Consider the following 27777-nt stretch of genomic DNA (forward strand, 5'->3'; position numbering starts at 1 on the left):
TGCATTTGTTTTTCACAGCATGAAAACACTTGAAAGAAATAACAGCTCTAGTTTCTGCAGTATTTGGGCTGATTATCTGCCTCAGACATAGTGTAGCTACAGATAGCTTTATCATTAAAAGCCCATTATAATCCAAGGAATCTCATTTCCTGCTGGTATTTCACTTTTTAGCTTCTTGGAAGAAAAATGTGCATTAGGTCTTAAAATAAATTCCACTGTTTTTTAATCTAGATGAACTCACTGAACTCATATTTCAGCTCATCTCCATAAAATCTCTCTCCTATAAGAGTGTCACGATCATACAGGTGGATTTCTGTTTTTAGAAGCCACGGATGAGCTCTGGATTGGCATGAATGACTTCAGCACTCAGATGTATTTTGAGTGGAGTGATGAGACTCCTGTGACATATACCAAATGGTTGCCCAGAGAACCATCCCATGCAGTCAATGGGCAAGAAGACTGTGTTGTCATGGCAGGAGAGGTAAAATCATCACACCTATACAGCTTGATTTTTATTTCTTGTGGGTGGACATTAGATGCTAAGCAAAACTTAACAGCCTGATGGTAACATTTAACATAACCTCACATTTAAGCAAGAACTTGAAATTCATTCAAATAACACAGGTTCTTATTTTCCCATTGAAGCAATACTGTAAAAAAAATAATGAATAACATTTGCAAAGAAAATTGATTCTGCCTGGCTGTGTTTCACTTCATCTCAAACTGTTTGTAGGATGGATATTGGGCAGACAGTACCTGTGATAGGAAGTTAGGTTACATCTGCAGAAGAGAGCCGCTACAGGGAGTTTCAGGAACAGTGAAGACTGATGCTGCCTGTACAAAGGTAAGACTAAAACAGAAGCAAAATCTGCCTAACAAAACTCCATTCTCTTCACATGCTCCACACTGTAATTCCTTTTTTCCCTTAACAAGTGTGATTGTAAATCAAGGGTTATAATTTTCACTACATTGCCTTATTTTTAACAAAGTTATTTTGATTTTTTTATTGTTAATGAATCAGCCCCGTTTTCTGCCAAAACTGCCTGTGAAGAAGTAAAGTCACTATTGTGGCTCTGTGCATACTTATACTGTTCTACTATCTGTTATCAAAGACATAACAGAGACTGGGAAACATTTCTGGACATGATGCAAATCACATTAATGAAGCCAAATCAACACAGTCAATTTACTTTTATGAACTAATCTTAATTTTAGAACATGTTTTTAATCCAACTGCTTTTCTACTCTTTTATTTTCCCAGTTTACTACTGCTCAATATTTAGTAACATTTCCCATCATTCTGTACAGGAAAGAGCTGATGTTCGTTGCTGGAACAAGGCAGATGCCAAATACTGGGCACAGATATATATTTTTTAAACCTTTCTCAGGTGCAGCAAGCATAACTAGAGCTAGTAAAAAAGAGGAAATCAGAGTTCAACTGTAATTTTGAATATTTTATCCTCCAGCAGTTTTTCTACTGCCTCTTCAGTCAGACTTTTTTAGGTGAACCATTGAGTTAAATCAATTAATTAGTTTAGTTTTACTGTTCTTTTAGCCAAGAAATGAAAGGAATTTTGAGTCAGTGTCTCACTACAGAGGACTATTCTCTTTAATTCTCAGGAAGGAATATTTTATTCATCTGCTTCTGAATACTTATTCTCTGCCTCTGACTTCCCCATGAGTTAAAAATAATGATTTATTAGTTGACAAAGAGAGGGATTTATATGTATTAAATCTCTCTGCATGCTCACTAAGCTTAATTATGAACAGCCTATTGAGTTTCAAATGAAACACTGTTGCATTATTTTATATTAAAAAATATAGATTTAAGAGTCTACAGTGAAATTCAAGCTCAAAAGTGTACTCATTTTCTGCAAGTGTGTTATTACACATTCTTCTTTACAGGGATGGACAAGACATGGTTCTTACTGCTATTTAGTTGGACGTGTACCCCTAACATTTTCAGAAGCAATGAAAAGCTGTGAAAGAATTGGTGGCTATTTAGCAACTATAGAAGACAGGTATGAAAGATTCTAAGAACTATACTTTTAATGGAATAATCATAGCATTTTATAAAATAGCTGAGAACCTTTTGGAGAAAAAAAAGTAAAATAAAAAGTGAAACCAGAAGAGAAGAATGCCTATCTTGGAGCAAAGTACTCAATAAATATGGTATGTCTTTTCTAATGAAATATATGTTATGATTTCATTTTTTCCAGTACTCTGGAAGAAAAGACCACAGTTGCTTCTGTTCCACAAAGAACAGTTTTTCAGTGTAGCTCAGCCTCCAATGTTTTTGGAGCTAGTATCTCTGATATTCAGTCCACTGAGATATTTCCTTTACAGATTAAACCTAAAGGAGACTTTATTCTTTCCAGTCTTGTGCAGTTTAGGATGCTAAGAAACTGCTAAGGGAAAACTAGGTTTAATCTCCATCTAAGTCATCTCATTTCAGGTATGAGCAAGCCTACCTTACCAGCTTCGTCGGTCTGAGCTCTGAGAAGTGCTTCTGGATTGGTCTCTCCAACACAGAAGAGCAAGAGATCTTCAAGTGGGCAAGTGGTGAAGGCGTTTTCTACACAAACTGGAACTCAGCAATGCCTGGTACTCCTTCGCGTGAGCGGTCTCAGTAGTTTGTGTTTTAAAGCTGGACCTTAAAAGTCCCATGCTAAGGAAGAGATATGTACAGCAACTCTTATGCTTTCAAATGCTTCATAGGAAACACTGTCATGGTTAGGCATTCAGTTATACTTTTGCATCCCTGTTCCCAAGATGTCATGTTGTATGTTTTTGCAAGTTATGGAATGGATCTTCTAGTTTTTCTTCTCCCTTACCCCATACACCAGTACCTTGCTGTGCTTCCTTCTCTCAGCACCTATGATCATTCAGGCACTGTCAGCACAGTGGCCTCCTTCAGGCATGTTTCATCTCAAAGAGTGAGAGACATAAAGCAAAAGAGACTTATAGTATGTGTACACCTTTTCTCTTCACATTGGCTCTTCAGCAGGCTCCCCAGGGAGGTGGTTGAGTCACCATCTCTGGATGTGTTTGAGAACTGTTTGGATGTGGTGCTCAGAGATATGATTTAACAAAGGGTTGTTAGAGTTAGAATACTATGGTTAGGCTGAGGTTGGACTTGATGATCTTTGAGGTCTTTCCCAACCTGCATAATTCTGTGATTCTGTGATTCTGTGATTCAGCAAAGAGATGTAGGCAGTTCAGACATTCACTGAGACCCCAGATCATAGTCTGGTCTTGACGATATCTGTTCATCATAGATCAACCCTTACTATAACCCTGCAATATTTCCTGTCTGTTATGCTGCACTTAGCTATCTCTGGCCTTCAGGGTAGTGAAACTAACTGTAAGTAGCCGTGCTTTAAGGTTTTCGTCAGAGGAGATTATCACAGGGCTTTCTTCCTGGTATTCCAGACATCTGTCTGACATAGTCCAGCAAATGAAAACATTTCAGTAGTTGATTCAACAGACAGTCATAAATTACAGTAGTATCATCAGAAATATGCTCCAGCTGGTGTCATTTCCAGCTATGGGATTATTTCTAGGCTCCCCAGGGCTGTTTCTTGGTGACAGGAGTTTAGTCTGCTATGGCAGGGCCTGGACGCAGCTGGAGCTCAGTGGTGCTCTGCCAGTACCTCTGCGTAAGCACTTCCAGCACCACAGGGTTGGCTTCCTTATTGTTTCCTTTTAATCATTGCAGCTAGCTCTATTTAATGTACATTGTAAGAACCAGTTTTAAAAACAAAATGCAGAATAGGCAGGACAGTTTGGCAGTCAAACATCCTCTTTCTCGCCATGCACTGGCAAGCAGCTTGCTTCTCTCTGGCTCTGAACTCAGCACTGTAAGGACTTTCTCAATTGCAGCTAGTTATATCCTTTCAGCTCCATAAAAGGCTCACTGTTTTTATAATACCTAAACAAATCAGTAATAAATCTATTCCCCTGTTGACATGGCAGACTCAAGCAGCTGCTGACTCTCTCAGGTCTACCTGCCCATTTCTCTGCCTCCCACCCCCCTGAACTCCCTGCTGCAAGTGACCAGTCTATCTATGATGGAACAACTCCCTCTGCGTTTCTGCAGCCCTACCCAGATTTCTCCACAGAAGCCAACATGTAGCAATCCAGCTTTCTTCCCTCCTACCTGGCCATCACAGAGTTGATGCCCTCTTTCCTACCTACTGTTGCATTGAGAATGCAGTGCAGCATCACACTTAGATAAAGTGGAAGACGGTATAAATGAACTGCTAAGCTCAGAATCATTTGCTCCTTTCAGCTCTGTTCCGGCACAGCTGTGCTGCTTTTGCTACAGAAGGCAATTCACTCAATTCTTGCACAGAAATCTCTGCATTATTTTTCAATTCACAGTTTAGGCATATCCTTCAAGACTTAGGATGGGATTTGGACCAAACCAAAACACCACCACCACAATGGGATGGGTTCTCAGAATATGAACAATTGGGGACTCCACAGGCAGGGAACCTAGAATTTTGGTTAGGCTAAGAGCTTGAAAGTTAAGATTGCCTGCTTTTGACAGAGCCATAGACCACTGTCCTGAAAGCAGAGAATGAGGAGTTGGAGACGGCATTTCAGAAGGATTCATGTTCCTTGGTGCTCCTCATTCCTCCTGTGTGACAGGCTGCCAAATGTTTGCTGTGAGTGGCATAGGAAAAGACTAGCGAGGCATGGGGAAGTTAATGCTGTTAAGCTATAACGCTTTTCAAAGGGGAAAAGCATTGCTCTCTGTTTTCCTTTTTAGAGAAAGCTTCTCCACTGAGCAGATGCTCCAGACAATATTTCAAACAGTCCTTTGTAAATGAATCGCACGAGCTGTAAAAATGGCGGGGGAACTACTTGAAAACACATTTTAATTTCCTTTTATTTTTCACAAAGGGAAAGAAGTAGGTTGTGTTGCCCTAAGGACTGGAAGCGCAGCTGGACTATGGGATGTTCAGAACTGTGAACTAAAGGCAAAATTTCTCTGCAAAAAAACAGCTGAAAAAATAACTCATCCATTTGCTCCTGGAAAAAATTCTGATTTCAAATGTCCTTTGGGTTGGAATACAAGTAATAGCACTAATTCTTGCTTCAGAGTAAGTGTTATCTTTTCTTGTAATCCTTCTCATGAGACAAAAGTGTTCTTAACTGATAACATGTCTAAGCTTCAGAGAATGACACCTCACTGTATGAATGTAGTGAGCTTTTACATTGTCTGCCCAAGGAAATCACTGCAATTATCACTGTACCAGTGACATTTAGGGTTATCCAAGTAGCATATTCTTTATGTTATACATGATAATCATAATGGAATGTTTTCCTGTTTTGACAGTACAAGGCAGTCAGTGAACTTCTTTATATGTTGCAAACATAGTGAATTACTTTAAAATTTATTTACAGGCCTTTGTGAGAGAAAATAAACATAAGAAAACATGGTATGAGGCCAGAGATTTCTGCAGAGAAATAGGAGGAGATCTGGCTGCTATTAATAGTGAAGAAGAGCAAAGAGAGATAGAAAACTTAATAACGTAAGTAAAATAAACACCTAATAACCACTTAGTCTTTGAATCCTTTGAAGCACTTATACCAACCTCACTATTACAGACCAAGTACTTCCTAGCCTGTCCTTGCAGCTGTTACATACATTTATATTATTGGTTTCAAAGCACTGAGTAGTCCTCAAATCCTTCAGTAAGTGTGAGAGTGATTGTTCCATGTAACCTAAGTAATATAACACAGCTAATGTGCCCTTTTCTTCATAATATATCTTTTCACATTCTAGAAAGAAATCGCCATCATCTCAACTTTTCTGGATAGGTTTGCAGAATTTGGATCCTGATGGTGGGCTGTCCTGGAGTGACAGATCCCCGGTGAGAAGTCAACATTCCCAGTTTCCATGACTGGCTTGGATGAAAGTTGTATTAAGAATTACCAGGAATTATTGCCTTACCATTGGGTAACCCTAAATCAGTATTCTTCATAGTGGTTTAGAAAAGAAAAAAGTTATAAACCACGAGATTAAACCATCAATGCAGTGATAACATGAAGTTCCAGTAAAAGAGATACATATCTAGGTGGTTAAGTAGATGAGAATCTTTCCTAATTTTCTTTGGTAGTGGTGATATATTGCCACATTCCTCTCCCTGCTACTGATTTATAACCTCATTCAATTCCAGACCAAAGCAAAATGGTTCAGTGTGACTGCCGGAGTCTCCAAATGCTGTGTGAGATGAAAGCCTTTGTTTTTTTCCTTACAAAATGCTATATTGCTTTAATAGCCCACATGGGCCGTGCAACCACACAAAAATAAGGAGAGGTTCAAAACTTTGTAGCTGTCTCTCTTTTCTTCCAGAGTTCAGCTATTTTCCCTGTTAGATATGAATAAAAATCAAAGCCATGTTTCTACCATAGGTGAGTTATATGGAAACAATGCCTTTTTATGATACGCCATTAGAAAATTGTGGAGCAATCAGCACAGTGTATTTCGTTTCCTGGATTAGCCAGCACTGTGAATACAGCCAGGACTGGATTTGTGAAATAAAGAAAGGTAGGCTAATTTTTACTTTAAGCTCCCCCTAGAAAAAACATTTCTGTTGCAGAATCTCATATTTTAGAATAGAGTGATGGAAGTTACATGCTCAAAGAAAATCTGTTTGATTTCACGGAGATTCTGTGCATGGAATGATAGGCCAAAACATATCAATTCATTCAGAATACAATGCTTCAGCTGAGAATTCTCAACCTTGTTTTGCCTTATTTTTAAGATTTTATATTGCATGATAATTTTTGTTTGTTCGTTTTCCAAAATGTAATTATCGCAACTACAGAGAAATAAGCTAAGAATCTATTATGGCTTTCTATCGAGTTGCACATTTCAGAACAGTTACTGCGGTGTCTCTCTTTAAGCTTCTGAGCAATGTTTAAAGTGATACCTCTCTATTGCAGATTATTTCTGTGCTTGTTAAGTTTTCAAAATAATCTGATTCCAACTAACTCGCATTGTCATAATGAAGGGTACAGAAGCAGTCCTAATACTTTGTGCTTGCAGAACTTACATAACTTTTTATCTTTCGTATCTTTTAACAAAACATGGAGTAAATTATTTTTAAAAGGTGGCAAATTCTTTTGTTTTTACCAAAGCTTATACGTTGCACACTTCATTTAATGCAATTACAGATACAGGAATACAAATATTATGCTGAACTGCTGTAGAAAAAAATAAAGATGACATTTGTTTCATCATTTTATTGCTTGGTCATGCAAGTTTAGATACATTGCTCCAATATTTCTCTCAGTGTTATATATCTTTTTTTTTTTTTCATTAAAATTTTCTTGATAGTTGGTAGCTTTTCAGTCAAATGTGATTTTTCACAAGGTAATGTCATGGAAAAAAATAAGTTTCACCAACAAATGAACAATAATACATTTTTTTTAAGAAGAAATTTGTTTAGAATCTAATTTTTTTGCTCAGATTTGACAACATCCATATAGAATTTCTTATTATCATGCAAAGTACATCAACATCCAAGTACAGTATTTTCACTCATTTTATTGCAGAAAAATTATGGAACTTTGATTGTCACTAAGGTCATTTCTGCTAATTGAACACCTACATTGGTTCAACAATTGGAAAATATTTTACTTTTTTTTCTCATTTCATTACAGGAACACTCTTGAAGCCAGAACCTGTCAGCCCTTCTGCCAGTAAGCTCCTGTTTATCTCCTCACACACAAAGGATGCTGTCATGTAACAACAGCAGTCTTCACAGGGTCTGTGAAGAATGCAAACTCCTTTTCTGTGTTGCAGTGTATGAAGTCACAGAAGATGGCTGGATTATAAAAGGGGACAAACAGTATTTTTTCAGTACAGAAAGTACATCTATGGAAAAAGCCAGACTATTCTGCAAAGACCAACATGGAGATCTTGCTATTATTGAAGATAATAATCAAAGAATTTTTTTGTGGAAATATGTAAGAGGAAATTTGATTACATTTTACTATATTCAACATATATACTCTGCTGCATATGCTTGTGAGGTACAGGAGGACATGCTTGTTGCATAATATTAATACATCTTATCAGCAGTAGCTGATACTTTTATTATTATATAATATATAATAATATATTTTAATATTATATATTATATATTTTATTATATAATATATAATAATATATAATTAATATATTATATTATATATTTTCAATATTCAGTGAAAAAAAAAATATAACTAGACATATAAGGACCAATGAACAGAAGTCTACTTTTTAGTCACATTCTAGATGATGGTGTTATACAAAGATTTGAGGCTACTGCCAGGGTAGCTCTGACACACCACATCATGCTGCTGCCCTAAACAACTTTTTAAAGAAAGGTTTAGCCTGGTCCAGGTCAGGGATTGAAGAACTGAAGAATTATCAAAACCTTCATGAATTGATTTTGCTGCATAACATCTCAAAACTAGTCAAGTATTTAAAAAACAGTGCCCTGACATCAACTGAGATGATGCTAGTGGGTACATGTCCATGGCAGGGGCATGACTACTATTAAATAGCATGGATGCTGGCTCAGACCTCTGCCATAGCCCTGTTTGGTTTATTGATGTCAAAGCTGCCACACAGACTACTGTCTGTGTTACACTATTTTGGATGTTTGCTTTTGTGTGGGAAAGGATATGAAAGGAATAGGAAACAGACAGCTTGAGGTACAAGAAACTACACAGCAGCTTAAGAGGAAAATAAATATTTACTTACTGAACAGAACTAAAATATTTTATGTTCTTTTCATTTCACAACTCTTCTTTGTGTCTTTCAAAACTGAGAGCACAAACCAACTTTGAATGCCTTGATTATACCAGTAACACAGTCAGTGCAGTAGCAATAAAGTAACAAAGCAACACTATGTGATTTGTGCTATTTATTTCAACAGGTGTTCTGTCTTGTGCCTATGCATGTTCATTCAGACAATGTGTATTCATCTATTTGCATCAATAGCACAAAAATACTCCCTTTTTATATTACTTCTTTTTCTTTCCTTTTCTTTTCTTTTCTTTTCTTTTCTTTTCTTTTCTTTTCTTTTCTTTTCTTTTCTTTTCTTTTCTTTTCTTTTCTTTTCTTTTCTTTTCTTTTCTTTTCTTTTCTTTTCTTTTCTTTCCTTTCCTTTCCTTTCCTTTCCTTTCCTTTCCTTTCCTTTCCTTTCCTTTCCTTTTCTTTTTTCTTTTCTTTTCTTTTCCTAACAGTTAACTGGTAAAGTAAGCGCTAACCAAAAGTACACTTTTTTTTTTTTTTTTCCTTCCATGTGTTTAGATCTTAAAAAATGGCAAATTGCAATCATATTTCATAGGATTAATCCAGAATGCTGACCAACAATTTAGGTAGGTAAATGTGCTACATTATGGTCCATAAAAAAAAACAGAGCAAAAGTTTTGTACAGCCAGATTTCCTTCTGGAGATACTCCTGCAAGGGCCTCAGAAGCAGTTTTGGAGTTATGTTGAAATGTATGCTCCTCTTGGTTTAACTACATGGAAAAATCACTGGCTTAAATTATGTTTTAACAGAGGATATCCACGTTTCCAAAACATAGGTGGTATCTTATTAAAAATGAAGTTATTTTTGTTTTTTGATTTGTTATGAATGAATCTCATTATCTTTTAATCTGAAGTCTAATTACAAACTCAGCTGTAAATACATAGAAAATATATTTTTAGCATAGTTTTTTGTTTTTTGGTTTGTTTGTTTGTTTTCCTGAACTGTTCAATGAGCACAGTCTGTTTAACATCTACTTTATTACTTCCATGTTTTTCAGATGGATAGATGGAAGCACTTTACACTATGCACCCTGGGCAGAAGGGGAACCCAACTTTGCCTATGCTCAAGAACACTGTGTGGTCTTAGAGAAAAAATATGGTGAGTTCTACTTTTTAAGAAACATATTTCTTTGGTTATTGCTCTTCCCTTGTTCATTAAATGTATCTTGCCAACTGGAAATGAAAGTATGGTCCTTATATCTGATGTTAATTAAGGGACAATATTAGCCATAAGAAAGGAATATATGAAACTGATTTTGTTAGAGAATGCAGGGACAAATCAGTCATTAATTTTCCATCTGCGTGAGCAGTATGTTCTATTCAAGTAAAGGGAGAATTGTTCCTTCAAAAAAATAGTTTGAGAATTGTGAGTAAAGGAATTATATAAGTAACCAAAGGCCTAATGAGCATATAAGTATCAAAATCAATTGTTCTTTCACTGAGAAAACGTTACTTTACATTTGCAGCCTTGAGTATAACAATGCTGTTGGTGGGTTTTACTCAGAGGTAAGGCAGTTGTTGCATCTGCCACATCATATGGGTAGTACTCCTACAGTCACAACAGGACTAAAGCCCTCCTGCAGGTGATGATAGGAGGTAGCATACAGCTGAAGTACACTATCTGACACTCCTAGGCAGAAAGTTTTCAAAGCTACAAATACACAGAAATACAAGCTCACTTTTCTACAAATTTCAGTCTTTTGTGTAATGTCTTGTTATCTGTGTTTAAACTTCAGGTTTGTGGAATGATGTTAGCTGCGGTTATTCACATGGCTTTATCTGCGAGAGGCATGGGAGTTTTGTGAATGCCACGCTTTCTCCAGCAGCAACTTCACCTCCAGGAGGATGTCCTGAAGACTGGCTTTTATTTAAAAATCAGGTTTGATAGTGTGCATCTATACACAATGATACCAAACCCTGGGGACATACCTATAACTATACAATGGGACCTTTTATGTCCCAGACACCTTTTGACAGTAATTTTTCCAAAGTCACATTAAAAATTTAACCAGTTAGCTAATTCTTAAAAAAATATGATTTTTATTATTTTTCAGAATAGTGTTCATCTAAACTACCATGGAACAAATCTTAATAGTATGTACTTTAAGAAGATGGAACTTAATTCAACTGACAGAACCACCATTAGTGTACAGTCAGTCATTTGAGTAGGAATGAATCAGAAATAATGTTCAAGCACAACATCTTACGTATCAAAAATACTTCTCAAAAAGTTCACATGTTTCAAATGGAATTCCAGGCTTGGCTTTTTTAATGTATTTATTGGCAGCACTTCTTTATCGGATGATGGAGTATGGATTTTCCAGTGCAGCTAGTTAACACATTAGGTTCTATGAATTATAAATACTTGCTTGAATTTTGTTCTGGCATTCACAGTTTCTTCCAGAAAGTTAGGGAGTACATTTTAAAGTCATGAAAAATTCTGCCTTGACTCTAGAGCCAAGTCCCTGCCAGCTCTTTTCTGGTCTTTTGGGGTTTATTTCTACTTTGGTTGATGTTATGCATGCCTAAATTCCTTTATTCCTTTTGCTGTCATTCACTGATGACCTAACTTATTTCTCTCTCCCTAGTGTTACAAATTTTTTGGTTCTCAATTTCAATATTGGTATACTGCAAATACAGACTGCATCAACCTTGGAGGACATCTGGCTACCATACAAAACGAACAAGTACAAGGTATAGTACTGTGGCCCCTTAGATGATAGCACTTATTCTGTAAACACTGTTCATTTCCTGAAAAGAAACATGGCAAGAAGAGACGGCATGTAGATGTATATATTGTACAATATGTATACGTCAAAACAGTCTTGGACTAAAACATTTCTGGAAGAACTGGAACTATCTGTTTCATGCTAAGGCTTGCTTGCTCACTCATTTCATGCAGACTACTTTGCATTATTCATAGAATTTGAATTGGCATAGAATAGCAAATTCCTAACTGGCGTTTGTAGAGGGACAGAGGGAATAAAGAAGAACCCATGGTCTACTTTTGCCATAATAGAAATATCTGTTTTACTAGAGCTCTCAAATGACTGTCTAAATTCTGCAAGGGAATTCCGGAGTACAGTGTTAAATGCACATTTCCACCTTGACTATGTTTCTAGGCTTCCATTTGTAGGTCCATCAGTCAATCAAATCATCCTGAAGGTTGAAAGAAATAAACTCATTTGACAAATGGTCAGGTAGATGTTTGTGTGTATTACCTTATTTCTGATCTTTCCTTATAGCTCCTAATGCTTTCGTTCACTGAGATGTTTTGTGGTCAAAGGTTTGGTAAAAACTTAGCATAATAAACTTGACATAATTAAAACTGGTTCATTCCTGCTTAAAGACTAATTAAAATATATTTAGAAGATTTTAATAAAGCAAGCAAAATAATTACAGATTTGTTTATTGCTTGATGTTCTGGTTGGTGTTGTGACTGATTGCGCGACATGTTCAGTTTCTTTTCTATTGTGTGTGTTTTTATTTTTTTTCCCCTAGCTTTTCTCACTTACCATTTGAAGGATGTTTTATACAATCCCTGGATTGGCTTGAATGATGTAATGAGTGAACTCAAATTTGTTTGGACTGATGGAAGTGCTGTTTCCTATACAAATTGGGCTCCAGATTCCCCGAAAACTTATGAACCCATTTTGTTTGACAGCCTCCGTCCAGAAGATGGCCACAATAGGATGCAGGTAAATACTGCTCAGTTTACCAAAGGATTAAATACGGAGAACAGCATCACTCAAATTAAGCATCTCAGTTTGCCTCAGCTTTTCCTCAACTTACTCATTTATCTATAAACTGGGGTGAATATTACAGTGCCTTAGTGTTTGAATATACTAACACATAGCAAAAGAAAATAAGTTATTGCTGCAAATTTGCCGAAGAATTTGGGAATATTCTGGGACAGACTGACTAAATGAAGTTTTCTTTTTCACAGTAATTTTCTCTCTATTTTGGAGGAAATGCAAGTAGAGCATTCAACTTTTAGAAGCTAGCACACTGGAAGAAGTTTACATGTTTAGTAAATTAAATCATGTTGGAAAATGAAGGAAGACAGCATGCAACAGCTGAACATTTTTTCTACTTCTTCCACATTTAAAATTGTAACTGAACTACTAAGGCCTGATAGATACCAACTGCTTTCCAAACCAACAAAACACTCTCCACTTCTAGATATGAAATTAAATGCCATAATGTTGTAAATAAAATAGCTTCCACATAGCACAAACTGCTTTCCCCCTTTTATTTCCTTCTTTTCAGAACTTACCCTTCACTTTCAGTGTGACTACTCTACTTGCTATCCAACCTCCCCTCATTTTGTAACTTACTCCTCCAGAGAACCCAGAAAGCCAGATTAATCTTCACCTCAGCCAATTCATTGTGCTTTTGCCCACTTTGCTCTAGTCCATTTTTGAGGTGTGTAGGAAGGCACTACAGTTCTGATAGTGCTTCAGGGAAACATCCTGAAACAAACAAACAAAACAAAAAACAGAAGGCAAAAAAGTACATTCTAATTCTCTCCTTCACCTTGAACATACTATCACCCTCTGAGAATCCTTTCCTGCAACTCCCCAGGACAGTGGTCACAGCCCCAAGCCTGTCGTGGAGTTCAAGAAACATTTGGACAATGCTCTCATACCTAGGGATAGAATTTGGAGTGGTCCTCTGTATTAGTATGATCCTTCTGGGTCTCCTCCAACTTAGGATATTCTATCATTCTATGATTTTCAAAGGAGTTAAATATCAATGAAAAGTTGTTCTACATTGGAAGCAATTGCTCATCTGTTTTACTCCTATTTTATTATCATCATCTTCTACTTCTTCAGAGTAAGACCACAAGAGTCACTAAATCAGGTGTATCTAAACTTTTTGAATGGCATCAGAGCAGTCTGCTATGGATTGTAACTAACTTGAGGTTCCATCTTCTTAAGCACTCAGCACCTGATTTGGCATGACACTTTCACGATCATCACTTAGATGCTTCTGTCAAGAATAACTACTGTTTGGCTTAGAAAAGCATAGCCTCCATTTATTTTTATTCCATTCCCATTTAAAAACCGAAACTATGTAGAGCTGCTCATTTACTGAGATGGAAACTGTGACAAAGATTTTGAAAATAATAGTGGTTTTCCAATATATTTTCTTGAAAATGACTGAATGAATAAACAGGTTGAGCTGAAGATATTTGCAAGGCAATGAATACCAAGGTGGAGCTAACCACCACATAGGAGGCCTTAGAGGAGACAAAAAGAGAAGAGGAAGGTGTTTCTTGAGTTGTAATACAAACCCCAGAATGTCAGAACTAAAAGAAAAAAAAAAAAAAAGGCATGAAATTTCCCATAGCTATTTTACTTAGTTTTATAACTTCTAATATTAATCTAATATTAATGTACTCACTGCCAAATTCCTTCCCTTCCTCCAAAAGTATGACTGTGTTTTTCTGAAGAGAGATTATACTGATATAGGAAAATGGAGCGATGAGTCATGTTATAAATCCAGCGGGTATATATGCCAGAAGAACAGTGGTGAGTTCTGTGTCACTAATCCTGTGGAATTCATAATGACAAAATTAAAATCACTTTTCTTTTTTTAACATAATTTAGATCACAGTTATCTTTTTATAGTTGGTTTGTTATAGACAAAACATCAGTAAAACTTAAGAGCCCATCTTGCACTTCAATGTTACTTGGAAATATTTTGGAGAAAAGAATTTACAAAAGCAAAATTTTATTTTAAATAGGTTTAATTAAATAGCTAAAAGACTTAAGCATTGTATTTACAGAAGTTCATAATAATCTAGAAATTATCATAATTGGTAAGTAATTTTTACATTTGTCCAAATAGACCTTACAGTCACAGTCATGAAGATAATAAACCACAAAGAGATATTGAAAATGTACAGAGTATGTGTGCTGCTTTTGACTCCCTGATATGTAAAATGTACTGAATGTACTGATTTGAAATCCCTAGTGGCTGAAAATGTATTTAATCTGGAAGTTGCACTGCTATTTTGAAGTTATCTGTTACTTATAAGTAATGAATGAGAAGATATTCCATTCAAATTAGCAGTTTTCTAGTATGGTTGTAAATAATAGTGATGTTATTCAGCTGCTCAAACCAAACACGTGTCCTCCAGATTTAAGTGTTCTTCTGTTTGGCATTTTTATTTTTATTCCCACAGACCCTAAACTCTATAAGTCATCGGCAACAGTGTTGGACTTCGCTTTTGATCATTCTGATGGCATTAGCTACTCTGTCACCCATTCCAAAATGAGCTGGGAGGAAGCACGACAATCCTGCAATAGCAATTCCTCAGAACTTGCTAGCATTTTAGACCCATATAGCCAGTCACTACTGTTCTTAATTGCACAGGAATATGGGCAGCCTATGTGGATTGGTCTTAACAGCTACATGGTAAGAACACATGCATTACAGACAGCTGACAGGCACAGGTCTTAATGAATGCTCTCATCTTGAAATCAATAGCAATTTCTGACAGTGTATTTCTTAAAGCAGCACATTATGTCAGTGCAGTACCTATCTATTACATTGTTCATCAAAAAGACTCATACAGAGGAGGTTCTAATGAACTAAGAACTCCAAGGTGCTTTAGCACGAGGAAATACTCCTGCATGCCAGTACTTAACGATGTTGTGTATGGTTGGGAGTCATCAAAGGGTCTCACTGATAAACTTATGTTAATCTAATAATAGGTATACCAGAAATTATATGCAAGGGTACACCCTGCTCTCCACTCATGTTTTTATCTAACTCAGACATTTGTGACCTGGAATCTCTAGTTGTATATCAGAGATCTATGAATGATGATTTTTTATATACATGTTTATGTTTGCAAATAATTATCTTAGAGAATAACTATTTATGGTTAGCAGTAGAAAAATACAATCCTGAGAAGAAGGAAGGGGAAAAATTGTACAAAGGAATCTGTAGTCTATATAATATGGTAATTGCACATACTGAGCAATGAACGTATTCTTCCTGGTGTAATTTCTCCCATTAAAAATTTAGAATATTGTGGGGAAAAAAAAAGGTTCTGTCTTTGAGATGTATGTGCCAACTGTATGACATAGGAGGGTGAACATTTGGATGGTAGGTGTGTTTTGACATGCTACAATCTTCTACATGAATCACAGTCACGATATCCACAGCTAAAGCGATAGCAGTCAGCATTGCTTATTAAGAACACATCCACCTGCAACATGCAGAATTTTTGGGTGGGGATACCAACATTATGTCTTACCTGATTCTTAGTTTTTCTGCCTTCAGTCATGTTTCTCCCCCCTCCCCCCCCCCCTTTTTTTTCCCTCCATTCTATACCCCCAAACACAAAAAATGTTCTGAATTAATGTTAGATGCTTTTTTGGATGGCTGAAAGAAAATTACCCTGCAATCATATCTGTGTGTAACAGACACTGCACATCTTGTTGCAATTAGCAAGCACAAAAAAGGTGGCAATTGTAAGCATATGAATCCATACTGGTTACATGAGAGTCCTCTGAGTACCCTGTGTAGTAGTTCTATGACTCTCAGCATCCTTGAAATTACTGCATGGATTTTGCTTTCAGACAGAGGGCAAGTATCATTGGATTGACAGATGGAGATTAGTTTACAGCAAGTGGTCCAGTGGGGAACCAAAAGAGACATTAGCATGCGTCTACCTAGATACTGATGGAACCTGGAAGACAGCTTCATGCGAGGAAAAACTCTTTTCCATCTGTAAGAAGTCAGATGGTAAGCAATTTAATATGCTTTAGCTAGAGGGTGTGAGGATCTACCAACTGTGCTAATGTAATAAACCACCTTGTTTAATGCACTAGTATATCAGAATACATAAGCAGCTAACTAACACACTGTAGTGGAAATGCTAAGTCATGTCCTGAAACAGTGATTGAGCACCTAGTAGGAAGGCAGAGCCAACCCAGGGGAGCTCAGGTGTATACAATGCACCTGAGTGACTGGAACAGGTGCAGCCAGGATCCACCCCTTCCCAGACTTCATTTAAGAGCTGGTAGTGGAGCTGAGGGTACCTCTTGCCAGAGATCCCTGTTTACCTGAGGCGTTCCAGAGATAAGTGGCTCTTATTGTTCATTTCTGTGTCAATGGATGCTGTATTTGGGCTTGTTCTCATTTGCTGTAGCTAAAGACTTTGCTGCCCTGATATTGTTACCCCATTTTGGCATTATACACATTAAGTATTCTTGGGAATTCTTTCCAGAAGTAAATAAATTCATAATGGTCATTACCAAAACCCTAAAAAACCAAGAATTTGAGTACTTCCTCATTATCCACTCAGAAAAATCCTTCATGAAGTTATGTATGCGGTTTGGGGCACTGGAGATCGAAAAGGCTGCTATTGAAATAGGATTTTCAGGTGACTAGGAAACTAGAATTAATGAAGATTATAACTGAGGTTGTGTGAATGACTAAGAAACAAAATGCTAAGAGAAATGGATTAATTAATTGAAAAATGGTGGGAATAATTAATCCAAACAGATGATCAAATTTAAATATTGAAAACCAACCCTAAAGAAATTGAATTTAATTATTTCCTATATCTGAGTTGGAAAAGGAGTAAAAGACAGAAATACAGGAAGAAAAACTTGGTTTTAACAGAACCAAAGCCTTTAACAATCACAGGATAAAAATACAGAAAACACAAATTAAAAACAGGTCAGAAAATTTCTATCACTGGAAACTGAGGAAAAATAGCATTGAAAAACATCTACTCCAAACTATGTAATTATATATGAAGTTTTTGTCACCTGTGAGCACAAGGACAAAGTATGTAACCCACTGAAGAACCTTCTAGTTTTATGGTTCAGATAAATGTTCTTGTTTTCTTCAATGTTACAGAAGATACTGAACCATTAGAAAATGTAAAACTGCATGTCAAATCTACATCCCAAAGCGCTGTAATTTGGAAAAAAAAAAAAGTCCTCATAGTTTATATGTAATATCCCTTTCCCCTTCAATATTATGGAAATCTAATTTGAAAGCTGAATGCTCCTTAACAAGGGGAGAAGTAGACTGTGGAAGACTCACAGGAAGAAAATGCAATTTGGCAGAACATTTAATCTTCATTCCATCTGCATTTATCTTTTCATCCAAAATCTTCCTAATGTATCAATCACTATAAAATTTATTTAGGAGGCAGTTTAATAAAAAAAACTCTGCAAGCTGTGTTAAGTCATAACCCCTTCACTCGCAACTACAATTTCTGGTACAAGGTTTTGATCCTGTCAAAAACTGAGAGTGAAGTCAGAAACCATTTAAAAATATGTTTTAAGCAATGAGACAGAAATTTATGCTAGAAAATTAGTTGGATATTTTATTGACATAGAGTCATGGCAAAAATCTTAATTACAGAGAATTCATACTTACAGACTAGTGTATCTTCTTAATCACCTTGACAAATAAAAGAAATAAAAGAAAGCCATATTCAAGCTTTTAATAGAACATGATTCAGTTCTCTGATGACAAACCTAATTTAGGTATCTTTTAGCCTTTTTAAAAAGAAAAAATTATAAGTTCCACTACCTGACCTCTTACCAGTAACAGCCCCTACTGAGCCCTCTCAGCTTCCTGGAAAATGCCCTGAAACAAAGGGACGCAAGTCTTGGATACCTTTCCATGGTCACTGCTACCACTTTGAGGCTGCCAGGAAAAAAAGCTGGTCTCAAGCTCATCAGGAATGTGCCCGACTAGGTGAGTGTTGTGTTTTAGAAAGACTAAAGATGCAGTGAAATTCTTAAAGTAATGGGTGATATTGGTATGAATGCCTTATGGTACTTTAAAACTTCAAATGATGATTTTAGATTACTTTATGAAGAAAACAAGGTTCATGACGTTTCAAAATAGCCAGAAGGAAAACTTGAATTTGAACACTTGTGCATATTGTAGGTTCCTACACTTTTGCAGAACATACTGCCCATAGTACCGTGTTGCCCTGGCAAAACCAAGTAGGTGATTTCCTGGTGACCACAGCTCAGATCTGTGTATTAGTACTGCTAGGAGGTTTGGCGAATATAACAACTTCTGCACATAGAATCACAGAATCATCAAGGTTGGAAAAGACCTCCAAGATCGTTTAGTCCAACTGAACACATTCACAACTCAAGTACTGTTAACAATGCTGCCCAGCCACTGGCAAGTGACAGAGCTGTAGTGACAGGATGCGTGGTGCTGAAAGCATCCCTTGTGTCACTTTCAGCCTACCTGCAGTCTGGAGCGTGGCTAGATCTGTCTGAATGTGTTGAAGGAAAGCAATTTGTCTTCTCTAAATTGCAGACGGCTCAACAAAAAAATTCTTGTCTTCTTACTGAGCACGTGCTCAATATGCAATATAGGGTTACAGTAACCATGACAAGACTGGTGAACATTACTTGAGTCAATAATATTTTTGTTTTTTGACTTAAGCTGTAATAAAATGAGACATTATGATGTTACGAATTAATGCTTTTCAGCTGCTGAATTGGTATCTGTGGGAGACTATACTGAAGCAAACTTTCTGGCAGAAACCATTAAGATACTTCATGGGAAGTCTCCGAACTTTTGGATAGGGCTGAAGAGAAATGACAGAGGTAATATCTTCATTTTTAATCATGTATTACCATATCATACAGAATTATTATATGTTATTAAGGAGAAAGTTAAAAAAAATCCATATTTGAAATATATACATACAAATAAAATGCTTATTTCAAAGCATGTTTATATACACCTATGACTGTGATAGAAACAACTATCTATTCATGTTAAAATTTGTTCTTTTCCCCATCACAACCTGTTCAATAACATTCTTTTATACATATACACTTATTTAAAATATCAGGACAGTGGGTGTGGACAGATAAGTCAGAACTAGATTTTGTCAACTGGCAAACTGGAGAGCCTGCAAACAGAATGTATAAAGACTGTGGAGAAGTCTGTGCATTGACTGGGTTCTGGAAGACCAACGTCTGTTCTTTCAGAAAAGGATACATCTGTAAGAAAGCAAAAAGTAAGTAAAACTTTTAATGTATTGAGGCTAATAATGTCTCCGTGTATTTAAATTACACACTGTAAAACACGTAAAAATGTAAATTAAAGGCTAATGTTAAAAATAACAGCAGCACCCTGTTGCCAAAATATTTAGGCCTCAGTGGCAGCAGGATATTCTACGTGGATTCTGACTGCCTCCTCATAAGGCTCTATCTATAGCATGGTAAAATAACATTCAATAAAATGCTGATCGTCTCTTGATTAAAAAATAATGATCACCTGCAAGAAAATTCAAAGGTTTGATTGCAGAATGACACTAAGTGAAAGTAGTAAATAACAAGGCCACTTGATTTTTCAGACTTTGTAGTTCTGTTCACCTGATAAGTTTAGGAAGTGCAATTACACTAGGGACCACATCCATTAGGAATGGCTGTCTCCAGCAGAAAGAGGCAAAGTACACAGATCGTTTTCAACTCAATATCCTCATTATGCATTTCTAACTTATAAGGCCTCCATTCATGAAATGTTTTGGCTTGAGAAAATGCCTAAAAACGAATACAGATCTTGTGGGCAGTTTCTCAGAAATAAACACGTTTGAAAACATTTGAAAATCCTTTGGGGAGTAACAGGCTGTAATCTCGTTTCTTGTTGGCTAAGATAAGATGGTTTTAGTAGTGTGCTGTGACATTTCTATCTGTCTCCCCGAGAGGCCAAGTGGGTTTGGGGTAAATTCTCAGGAGCATCCAGTCTTAGGGATTTAAAATTTCTTCCCTTTTTATTTTTAAGCATTTAGAATAAATTTTTTCTTTTCCTTCTGAAAGCTCCAGAAAGGACAGAGATGTCACCAGAAAATATGGGTAAGTAGACTTACCTTTCAGTGGGGGTTACTCAAATACAACATGAAAATAATAATAAGAGTTTCTAAATACTAATTTTGAGGGTATTTAAAAATAAAAGTTCTATAAACTCAAACTGTATCCAGGTGCAGGAAATATAGGTAATTCTGAATTAAACTCTTCCTGAGTTTAATTTTGAATGGTCAAAACTTGTCTAATTGTAATTTATTCAGTTGTTTGATTGAAGAAGCCTGAGATGTTGAATAGAAACTCTACTTGTGTACTGCATTTTTCTGACTTTTTTTTCAAGAAATTTAGGATTGGTTTCTGAAACCTTTTAAGATCAAAAGCGCTGATTCTATTTCACTCATTTACAGGACAGAAAACGGAGACACTACTTTCTACTGGCATCAAATGGCTGTTTGTTTTATTAGCCCTTTTTATAGTTGGAGCTGTAAGTGTAGTTTACTTCTACTTGAGGAACAAAGGACAAAACCAAAGAAGTGTTTGGGCCAGAATGAGTGGATCAGAAGCATCAGTGGACATCCAAGAAAACGATACACATACCAACAAGTAGTCTGACAAAATACCCGTAAGTTCCAGAAAAAACAAAAACCAATCTATGCAACTGTCAGTAAAATCTCATGACGTTTTTGTGTTTTCCTGCTCAAATAATAGTCTTATCCCATCACAGATATAACGTCAATGTATCAGTTCATTGTTTAGTATGAAGAGTACACTTGTTTTTCACATAAATGTGTGGCTGAGAAGTGTCAGGGCAAACCTATAATGTTTATTATGTGAAATTGTTGTTTTGGGTTTTTTTCATATGAAGGAAATAACTCCTATCTCTTCATATTTTTTCCTGTTGTACTGTTTCAGTGTTATTTACACTATGAAGGGAAATCCTGCTTACTTCAGAATTGCAGCTTCACAGTTTATTATAGTATCTTTTCATTAATGTAAAACCTACTACCATACTTGTCTCTGTGAGTTACGTACCATCTCCTTACAAATAAGTAAATACATTGAAAAATAATTGAAAAGATTCCAGTAGAAAGATTTCTGGTCAGATTCCAGGTCTAATTGAAAAGATTCCTGATCAGAACTTTGGGAATGATTGTGTCATTTTCTACAACCTTTCCCTTTTGCATTATTCTGTAAATACTGGCATTTTTCCACAAGGTTCAAATTAATACAACAAGAGCTGATCTATCTGTTGGGCATTTCTTCAGTAATCATGCTTTCAGAATGTAATATTGATGCCTCTTTTAAAATCTAAGCAGGTGTAATAAATATCTACATTATATTGCATAAGGCTGTCTCATAATTCATTGACTGACTTTCCAGTTTAGAGGAATAAAATCAATCTATGCTGTTTGAAGCAAAATTCTTCCATTCCTATTGTAATTTCATTTGTTCATGTACTCTGTTAGATTCCCTTTCAGAGATTTTTCAGCTGCATGCAGTAGCAGTGTTTTCCTCCAGGCAGTCAATCATTCCATGTGTTTCTCATCTCCATTCAGTTATGGAAACACTTTGCTCCCAGCTTCTGTAGGGCAACTGGCAAATAGAAGGACTTGGGAAAAGAAGTGTATGAAGAAGCTAGAGCAAAGGCGCTTCTACCAAGTATCTACAAGAAGAAACAGATGCTCTCACAGGACTGTCTGTAAGAACTGTAGTCAGGATTTTCTATGTTTAAGATGACTGACAAAAAAAAGGTAAAAGAAGTAAGTTGTAAATGTGGAATAGGTTTATGCACCAGGATACATGTGTTTGTGTCTGACTGGCTTCAGAACACACTTGTATTATTATTGATCTTTTCCCTAGATAGCCAGTAAACAAGGAAGTATCCTAGGTAAAAATATTACTGTTAGCAAAATAGAAGTTGCTCCTCACTTCAGTTGTTTTATCAAGGTATTGCATATTTGCTATCAGATATTTTTACCTGAGCTTTCATTTTTTTCTCTCACCCTCCTTTGTTGGGTGAACATACCTTATTATACAGCTTTGTATAGTATGAGTTTGTAGGAAAGGCTCTCCAATCACAGATATTGAAGGACATATCTAGATTGTAAGACATTTCCCTTTCTAGTGTGTCTGCAAGACTTTATTTAATGAACAGATGTGCTAAAAACACCCACCACCAAAAACTAAAGATTATTCAGATAGGTAAAAATGCAGCAAATTGAGAATAAATCCTATAATTAATGCCCTTTGAACACCTTGGAAATCCCCGAGATAAAAACACATTAGGAGAAAATTCCTAAATTGATATAGTGAAGCCCATAATCCCATCACTCCTGTGATGAAAAAGGAGTCACAGTTATTCTCCAGAGGAAACAGGAAATAACACTGCTTGTAAGTTCTGCAGTTAAAATCAAATGAATGTACAACTGCTGTAATGACGTCAGTAAAACGAATCACAGGCAATTCCTGACCACAGTATGCTCGTGTCTGTGGGATAAACAGGAATTGCAGAAACGTGTTATTTTTTTCTCACTGTACTACAGCTAAAAATATTTAGGATTTTTAAGAACAGATATCCCTTCACAAACAATTGTTATTACAAATTTTAAATAAGACATTTTAACAGCTTCCCCTTTCCCCCTACTTTTCCACTTAAAACAAAATTTTATAGGGAGGAAAAAAAAAGTTAGCAATTCAAGACTTTTCATATGGTATTAAAGAAGATCATAACGTTCCTTTCCGGAAAACAGGAAGTTGTCTGAGATGTGCTGCAGCTGCTGCATTCTTGACTGCTTTAACGTAAGACAAAAACATGCCCACAAAAGAAGAGTACAGAGGATGGAGTATCAAATATTACTGCATGGGATCACTGCAGCTACTCCAGGAGCTGACAAATCTGTTATACCATCCAGCAGCTTAAATCTTTTGTTTCTGCTTTCCTTACAACTATGCTGTAGAGACGTCTTGATTCACTCAAGCAGATTCCTTTCATACAAGTGGGACAGTTCAACATTAGGAAAGAGAAGAAATATGACAAGGAAGAAAAAACAGAAACATGAGGTAGAAGATGGTAAGAAGAGCAGTGATTTCACTTTCTCAGTTACATTCAACTGCAAGCAGTGGATACAGATGCACTCATACCTTGCTAGAGATAGACACACAATAGCATCACAGTGAATCACAACTCCTTGGAGATGGTGAATACAGCACCAAGGATGCCAGGATGATGAAATTTACTCTCTCCTTGGTATCTTTCAAACAGCAGACTGTAAAATGAGTGATCAAACAATTCATCTTGTTATTTATTTATTTTTGTCAATCATGCATTGCAGTAATTTTAGTTAATTCTTTTGTATTCTGTTACCTCTTTGTTTACAATTATTGTCAGGAAGTATCGGTGGTGCTTCTATCTTTGCTGATCTGTATAAACTGCTGTATATAACAGGCTGAATCAATGAAATCAATTTGTAACACGTAAGTTCTTTTATTACAATCCTTTAAAAATAATAATAATAATAATTAAATCATTCTTTCACACATTTTAAACATTCAGGTTAGAAGATTCCTATTTTTGATGAACAAGTAGACAAAGCCTTGTAAGAATTTTTCAGTTTTTTTACTGAGTGGGCTTTAAGGTCCTTACAACCCACGCCATCTGATGATACAATTCCACGATATGAGAAACCCGCTTGGCCCCAGGGTTGAGCAGATGGTGTCCATGACCCGGCGAGCGACCGGACTCGCAGTGGGGCCGAGCAACCGGCCTCCCTCCCGAGATGGCGGCCGGCGCTGAGCGCCATGTTCCGCGGCAGCCGGCGGCGACACCTAGCGAGCGAGCGACAGGCTGCGGCCGGGGAGCGAGTCCAGCAGGAGCTTTCAACTTCTTTTTCTCTGCAGTAAACGTTGACAGAAGTGTCGAGTACGTCTGTGGCGTGACAGCGGACTTCCTTCTCTGCCGGGGACTGGACCTAGATGTCCAGGACTCTCTGCCCAGTCGGGCTGCGCTGTGAAGGGCTGCGGCCGGGCGGGCACACGGTGCGCTCAGCACGGGCTGTGTGGGGCTTTGAGCATCGCTGCGAGGCAGAGCCTCGGGGCACATCAGTGAACTGCAGGGAGACAAGATGAAGGGAGAACTGATTCCAATTCCATAATTAACTTTTTATCTGGTGAATGAGATAATGTGCTGGTCGTCTCTCCAGCTGGAATGCTCTTTTACTGGTCTAATGAGGATCTTAGGATTTTTTTATTTTTTTCCCGTAGCTCTTATGTTTGACTTTCAAATAAAGCAAATGTAGTAAAATGTTAATTGTTTTCTTTTGCTTTTCTTATTTTTCTTCCCTTGCAAGCCCTGTGGGATCACCACTTCAATATTCCAGGTAGGCATCTGTGCCCTGTGTGACAAAAACTGTTTGCTCTGCTTCTCCCTCAGCGATAAAGGGATAATAATGTGTGCTTATCTCACAGAAGCATGTTAAAGTTCAGTTAATTGCTTTTCAATCTTAAAACTGAGAAGTCCCCCAAAATGCCAAGCATATTAACTTAGTAGTGGCATAGAACTGACAGGAATTCTTCGTGGCTCAATCTCAGAAGCTTGTTTACACTCTAAATTTCTTCCTCTTGAGAATATTTAATGGCCGCTTTTATTTCCAACTTTACTTTCTTGTTACTGTCAGGATGAAATTATCTCTCTTTATCACCATTCTTCCAGTAATTGTCCATTTGCTGTCTTTCCGTAAGTGCTCATTTTGTTGCTTTCACATTTTCTCAGGCTTTCATTAGGTGCATTTGTTTGCTAATTTTCCAAAAAAGTGAAATGGAATTGCAGTTAGAATCAATGCGACACTGACACATCAGATGTCATCAGTATAGTTGCTTACAGTATTTCTCTCCATTTTTTTCCTGTTTTTTGTTTTCTTCAAACATGGAAGCAATGGAAGACTTAAGTTACCTGTGAACAGACTTGTTCTATGAACTATTACAGCACGTACATAAGATGTCAGAAGTAACTGCATTTTGAAGTGAGAACTGAAGTTAATCCCAAGAACACAAGACCTTGTCAGAATATGCTGGAGAAAAATCACTGTAACCATGATTGTGTCAGAAAAAAGCAACCTTGAAGTTGTTGTTTGCTCTGGTTCATAAGCTATTCCTGAACTGATCTTCAGTGCCAATGGAATATAAAGTGACAAATGCCATTTCAACCTGTCAGACACTCTCTGTGTTTCCTGAGTGCTACAAAACAGATCTAACTTTCTCATAGGTAAACTGAATTTTTCTGAGGTAAATACAGTAATAGGAGAATTAGGAAATATAAATGATAGTTTATAGAAGACTAAATGTGGGATTTCTTGGATTACAAAATCATACCTCAAACTCTGCTAGAATTTTAAGTGCCTGGTACGCACCAGTAAAAGTAAAACTATGAAAAAGCACATGCAGCAACAGCTTTTAATTGGGAAAACATTTCTGACAGCCTACTGAGAACTATTTGGTCAGTCCCCTGTGACATTCAAAAAGTGTGTTAGAGAATTAGGAAATGTGCAAAAAAAATGCAGCTATAATATATAGGACTATGACTGGAAAAGAATGCGTAAGATCTAGAAGATGTACAGGAAAAGGTTATCAAAGTAATCAAATCTGTGATTGGGTTACAGTGCACAATGAGGTTAAATACACTAGAAGTTTTCAGTAATAGGACACAGTGATTAAGGGCCAAATATTATGCAAGTATAGAAAATCATAAGCATTTTAATTGTCATGGGATAGCATGGTGATAAAAATGGATTTACCATGTATCTGGACGATAAGTCTTCTAGGATCTGTTGAATATGATTATCCAAATGTGACCTCTGGCTCTGGAGGGTTATCAGAATATGCTTTTCCTTCTTCCACGTCTGCTGATTTGATTCCTTCAAAGGCTATTTTTTACTGCCTAAAATAATCAACTTTTGTTTGCCTGCCACTGAGGTATTATTAAAGCCTGAAGCAATGTTTAATTTTGCCTTGGAAAAGAAAATATGTCTTCCTACAAGAACTTGCATGAAGTGTGATCTCTTTATTTGTATGCAGTCATTTGTGGTGCTCAGAACACGAGTAGAAAGCCAACAGACAGGTGAGGTGTTCTGAAAGATGCTGGGTTTTTGTAGACTTTAAGACCCTAGAAGTCCGCAGCTGGGCCAATTACCGAAATAACACCAAGAGGGTGAGTGGTAAAATGGCGATTTCTTAAAGCAAACACACACTTATATAACCTACGCCCTTCGTGTACGCCTCTCTTGTACGCGTCATTGATCCTTCCAGAAATTAGGGAGGGCCTGTCGCGTGACAGCCCGAAGTCCCCGTATTTCGCCTAATACAACATCTCCCCCTCCCCATGCTAAGAAAACTTAACCCGTTACAATACGCAAGACTACAGATTCCTAACAAACTCTTAACTAAACCTTAACAAACTCTCTATAATATAATTAGTAGCATAAGGCACAACCATGTTATGAAAACACCACCACAACTGTGTGGAGCAAGTGATTGAATAGTCCTCTTGTTGTCAGGAACCTTTCGAGAAGCAATTCTCGTCTGCGATGTTTTCCATCCCTCTTCATTCTTCTTACGCCTGATGTATCTTCTCTGTATGGTGAACATCCGTCAAAGTCTTTCTGTCCATATCCTCGATAGCGTCCATCAGCTCATCAGCACACAGCAGCATGCACCATCGTTGCATTAACGCGTACTCGATATGTAGTGACTAGGTAACTAGAATCTCAACCTATAGGATAAGAAGATCACACCTTAAGAGATAAGTGAAGTTGCAACCACAGATTAAGTTGGCTGAGACCCAACAATTCTCAACTGAATCCCAAAGGTCCTTGCACTTGTTGTTCGAGCGATACTTATCACTGAGACCAACAGGAGCAGAACAACCTCAGGTACCAGATTCCCCATTGACTGCTCCTGTAAAGAAAGAACTCTTATCCCACTTCCCATAGTCAGTAAAGCGAGAAATGAAGCAGGACCCATTGTGAGTCCTAACGTGGCTGGGCAAACCAACCACAGCAACAGCGATTGTCCAATGGTATCGGACTGCAGTCGAGCCAGACCTGACATGCTGAGTGGCCATAATGACAATAGGGGAGGTACTCACAGCAA

At 36.9% G+C, this 27777-nt stretch overlaps 1 protein-coding gene across 1 annotated transcript in view; it reads left to right on the forward strand.

The window, feature by feature from the left end:
- The window catches only part of LOC140247829 (macrophage mannose receptor 1-like), a 31174-nt gene extending 9401 nt beyond the window's left edge, over window positions 1-21773 (forward strand). The window contains exons 8-30 of the mRNA XM_072327879.1: window positions 324-481; window positions 734-844; window positions 1906-2021; window positions 2456-2604; window positions 4909-5108; window positions 5413-5540; window positions 5795-5882; window positions 6424-6559; window positions 7678-7716; window positions 7820-7983; window positions 9317-9384; window positions 9817-9917; window positions 10555-10697; window positions 11407-11512; window positions 12320-12516; window positions 14253-14352; window positions 15009-15241; window positions 16414-16579; window positions 18401-18553; window positions 19312-19428; window positions 19680-19847; window positions 20650-20685; window positions 21042-21773. Coding sequence (XP_072183980.1) covers window positions 324-481; window positions 734-844; window positions 1906-2021; window positions 2456-2604; window positions 4909-5108; window positions 5413-5540; window positions 5795-5882; window positions 6424-6559; window positions 7678-7716; window positions 7820-7983; window positions 9317-9384; window positions 9817-9917; window positions 10555-10697; window positions 11407-11512; window positions 12320-12516; window positions 14253-14352; window positions 15009-15241; window positions 16414-16579; window positions 18401-18553; window positions 19312-19428; window positions 19680-19847; window positions 20650-20685; window positions 21042-21241 — 3077 coding nt within the window. The 3' untranslated portion in view covers window positions 21242-21773. The remainder of the gene's footprint in view (window positions 1-323; window positions 482-733; window positions 845-1905; window positions 2022-2455; window positions 2605-4908; window positions 5109-5412; window positions 5541-5794; window positions 5883-6423; window positions 6560-7677; window positions 7717-7819; window positions 7984-9316; window positions 9385-9816; window positions 9918-10554; window positions 10698-11406; window positions 11513-12319; window positions 12517-14252; window positions 14353-15008; window positions 15242-16413; window positions 16580-18400; window positions 18554-19311; window positions 19429-19679; window positions 19848-20649; window positions 20686-21041) is intronic.
- Window positions 21774-27777: the final 6004 nt, after the last annotated feature.

This window comes from Excalfactoria chinensis, chromosome 2, assembly GCF_039878825.1.
Source record: "Excalfactoria chinensis isolate bCotChi1 chromosome 2, bCotChi1.hap2, whole genome shotgun sequence".
Taxonomy (NCBI): domain Eukaryota; kingdom Metazoa; phylum Chordata; class Aves; order Galliformes; family Phasianidae; genus Excalfactoria; species Excalfactoria chinensis.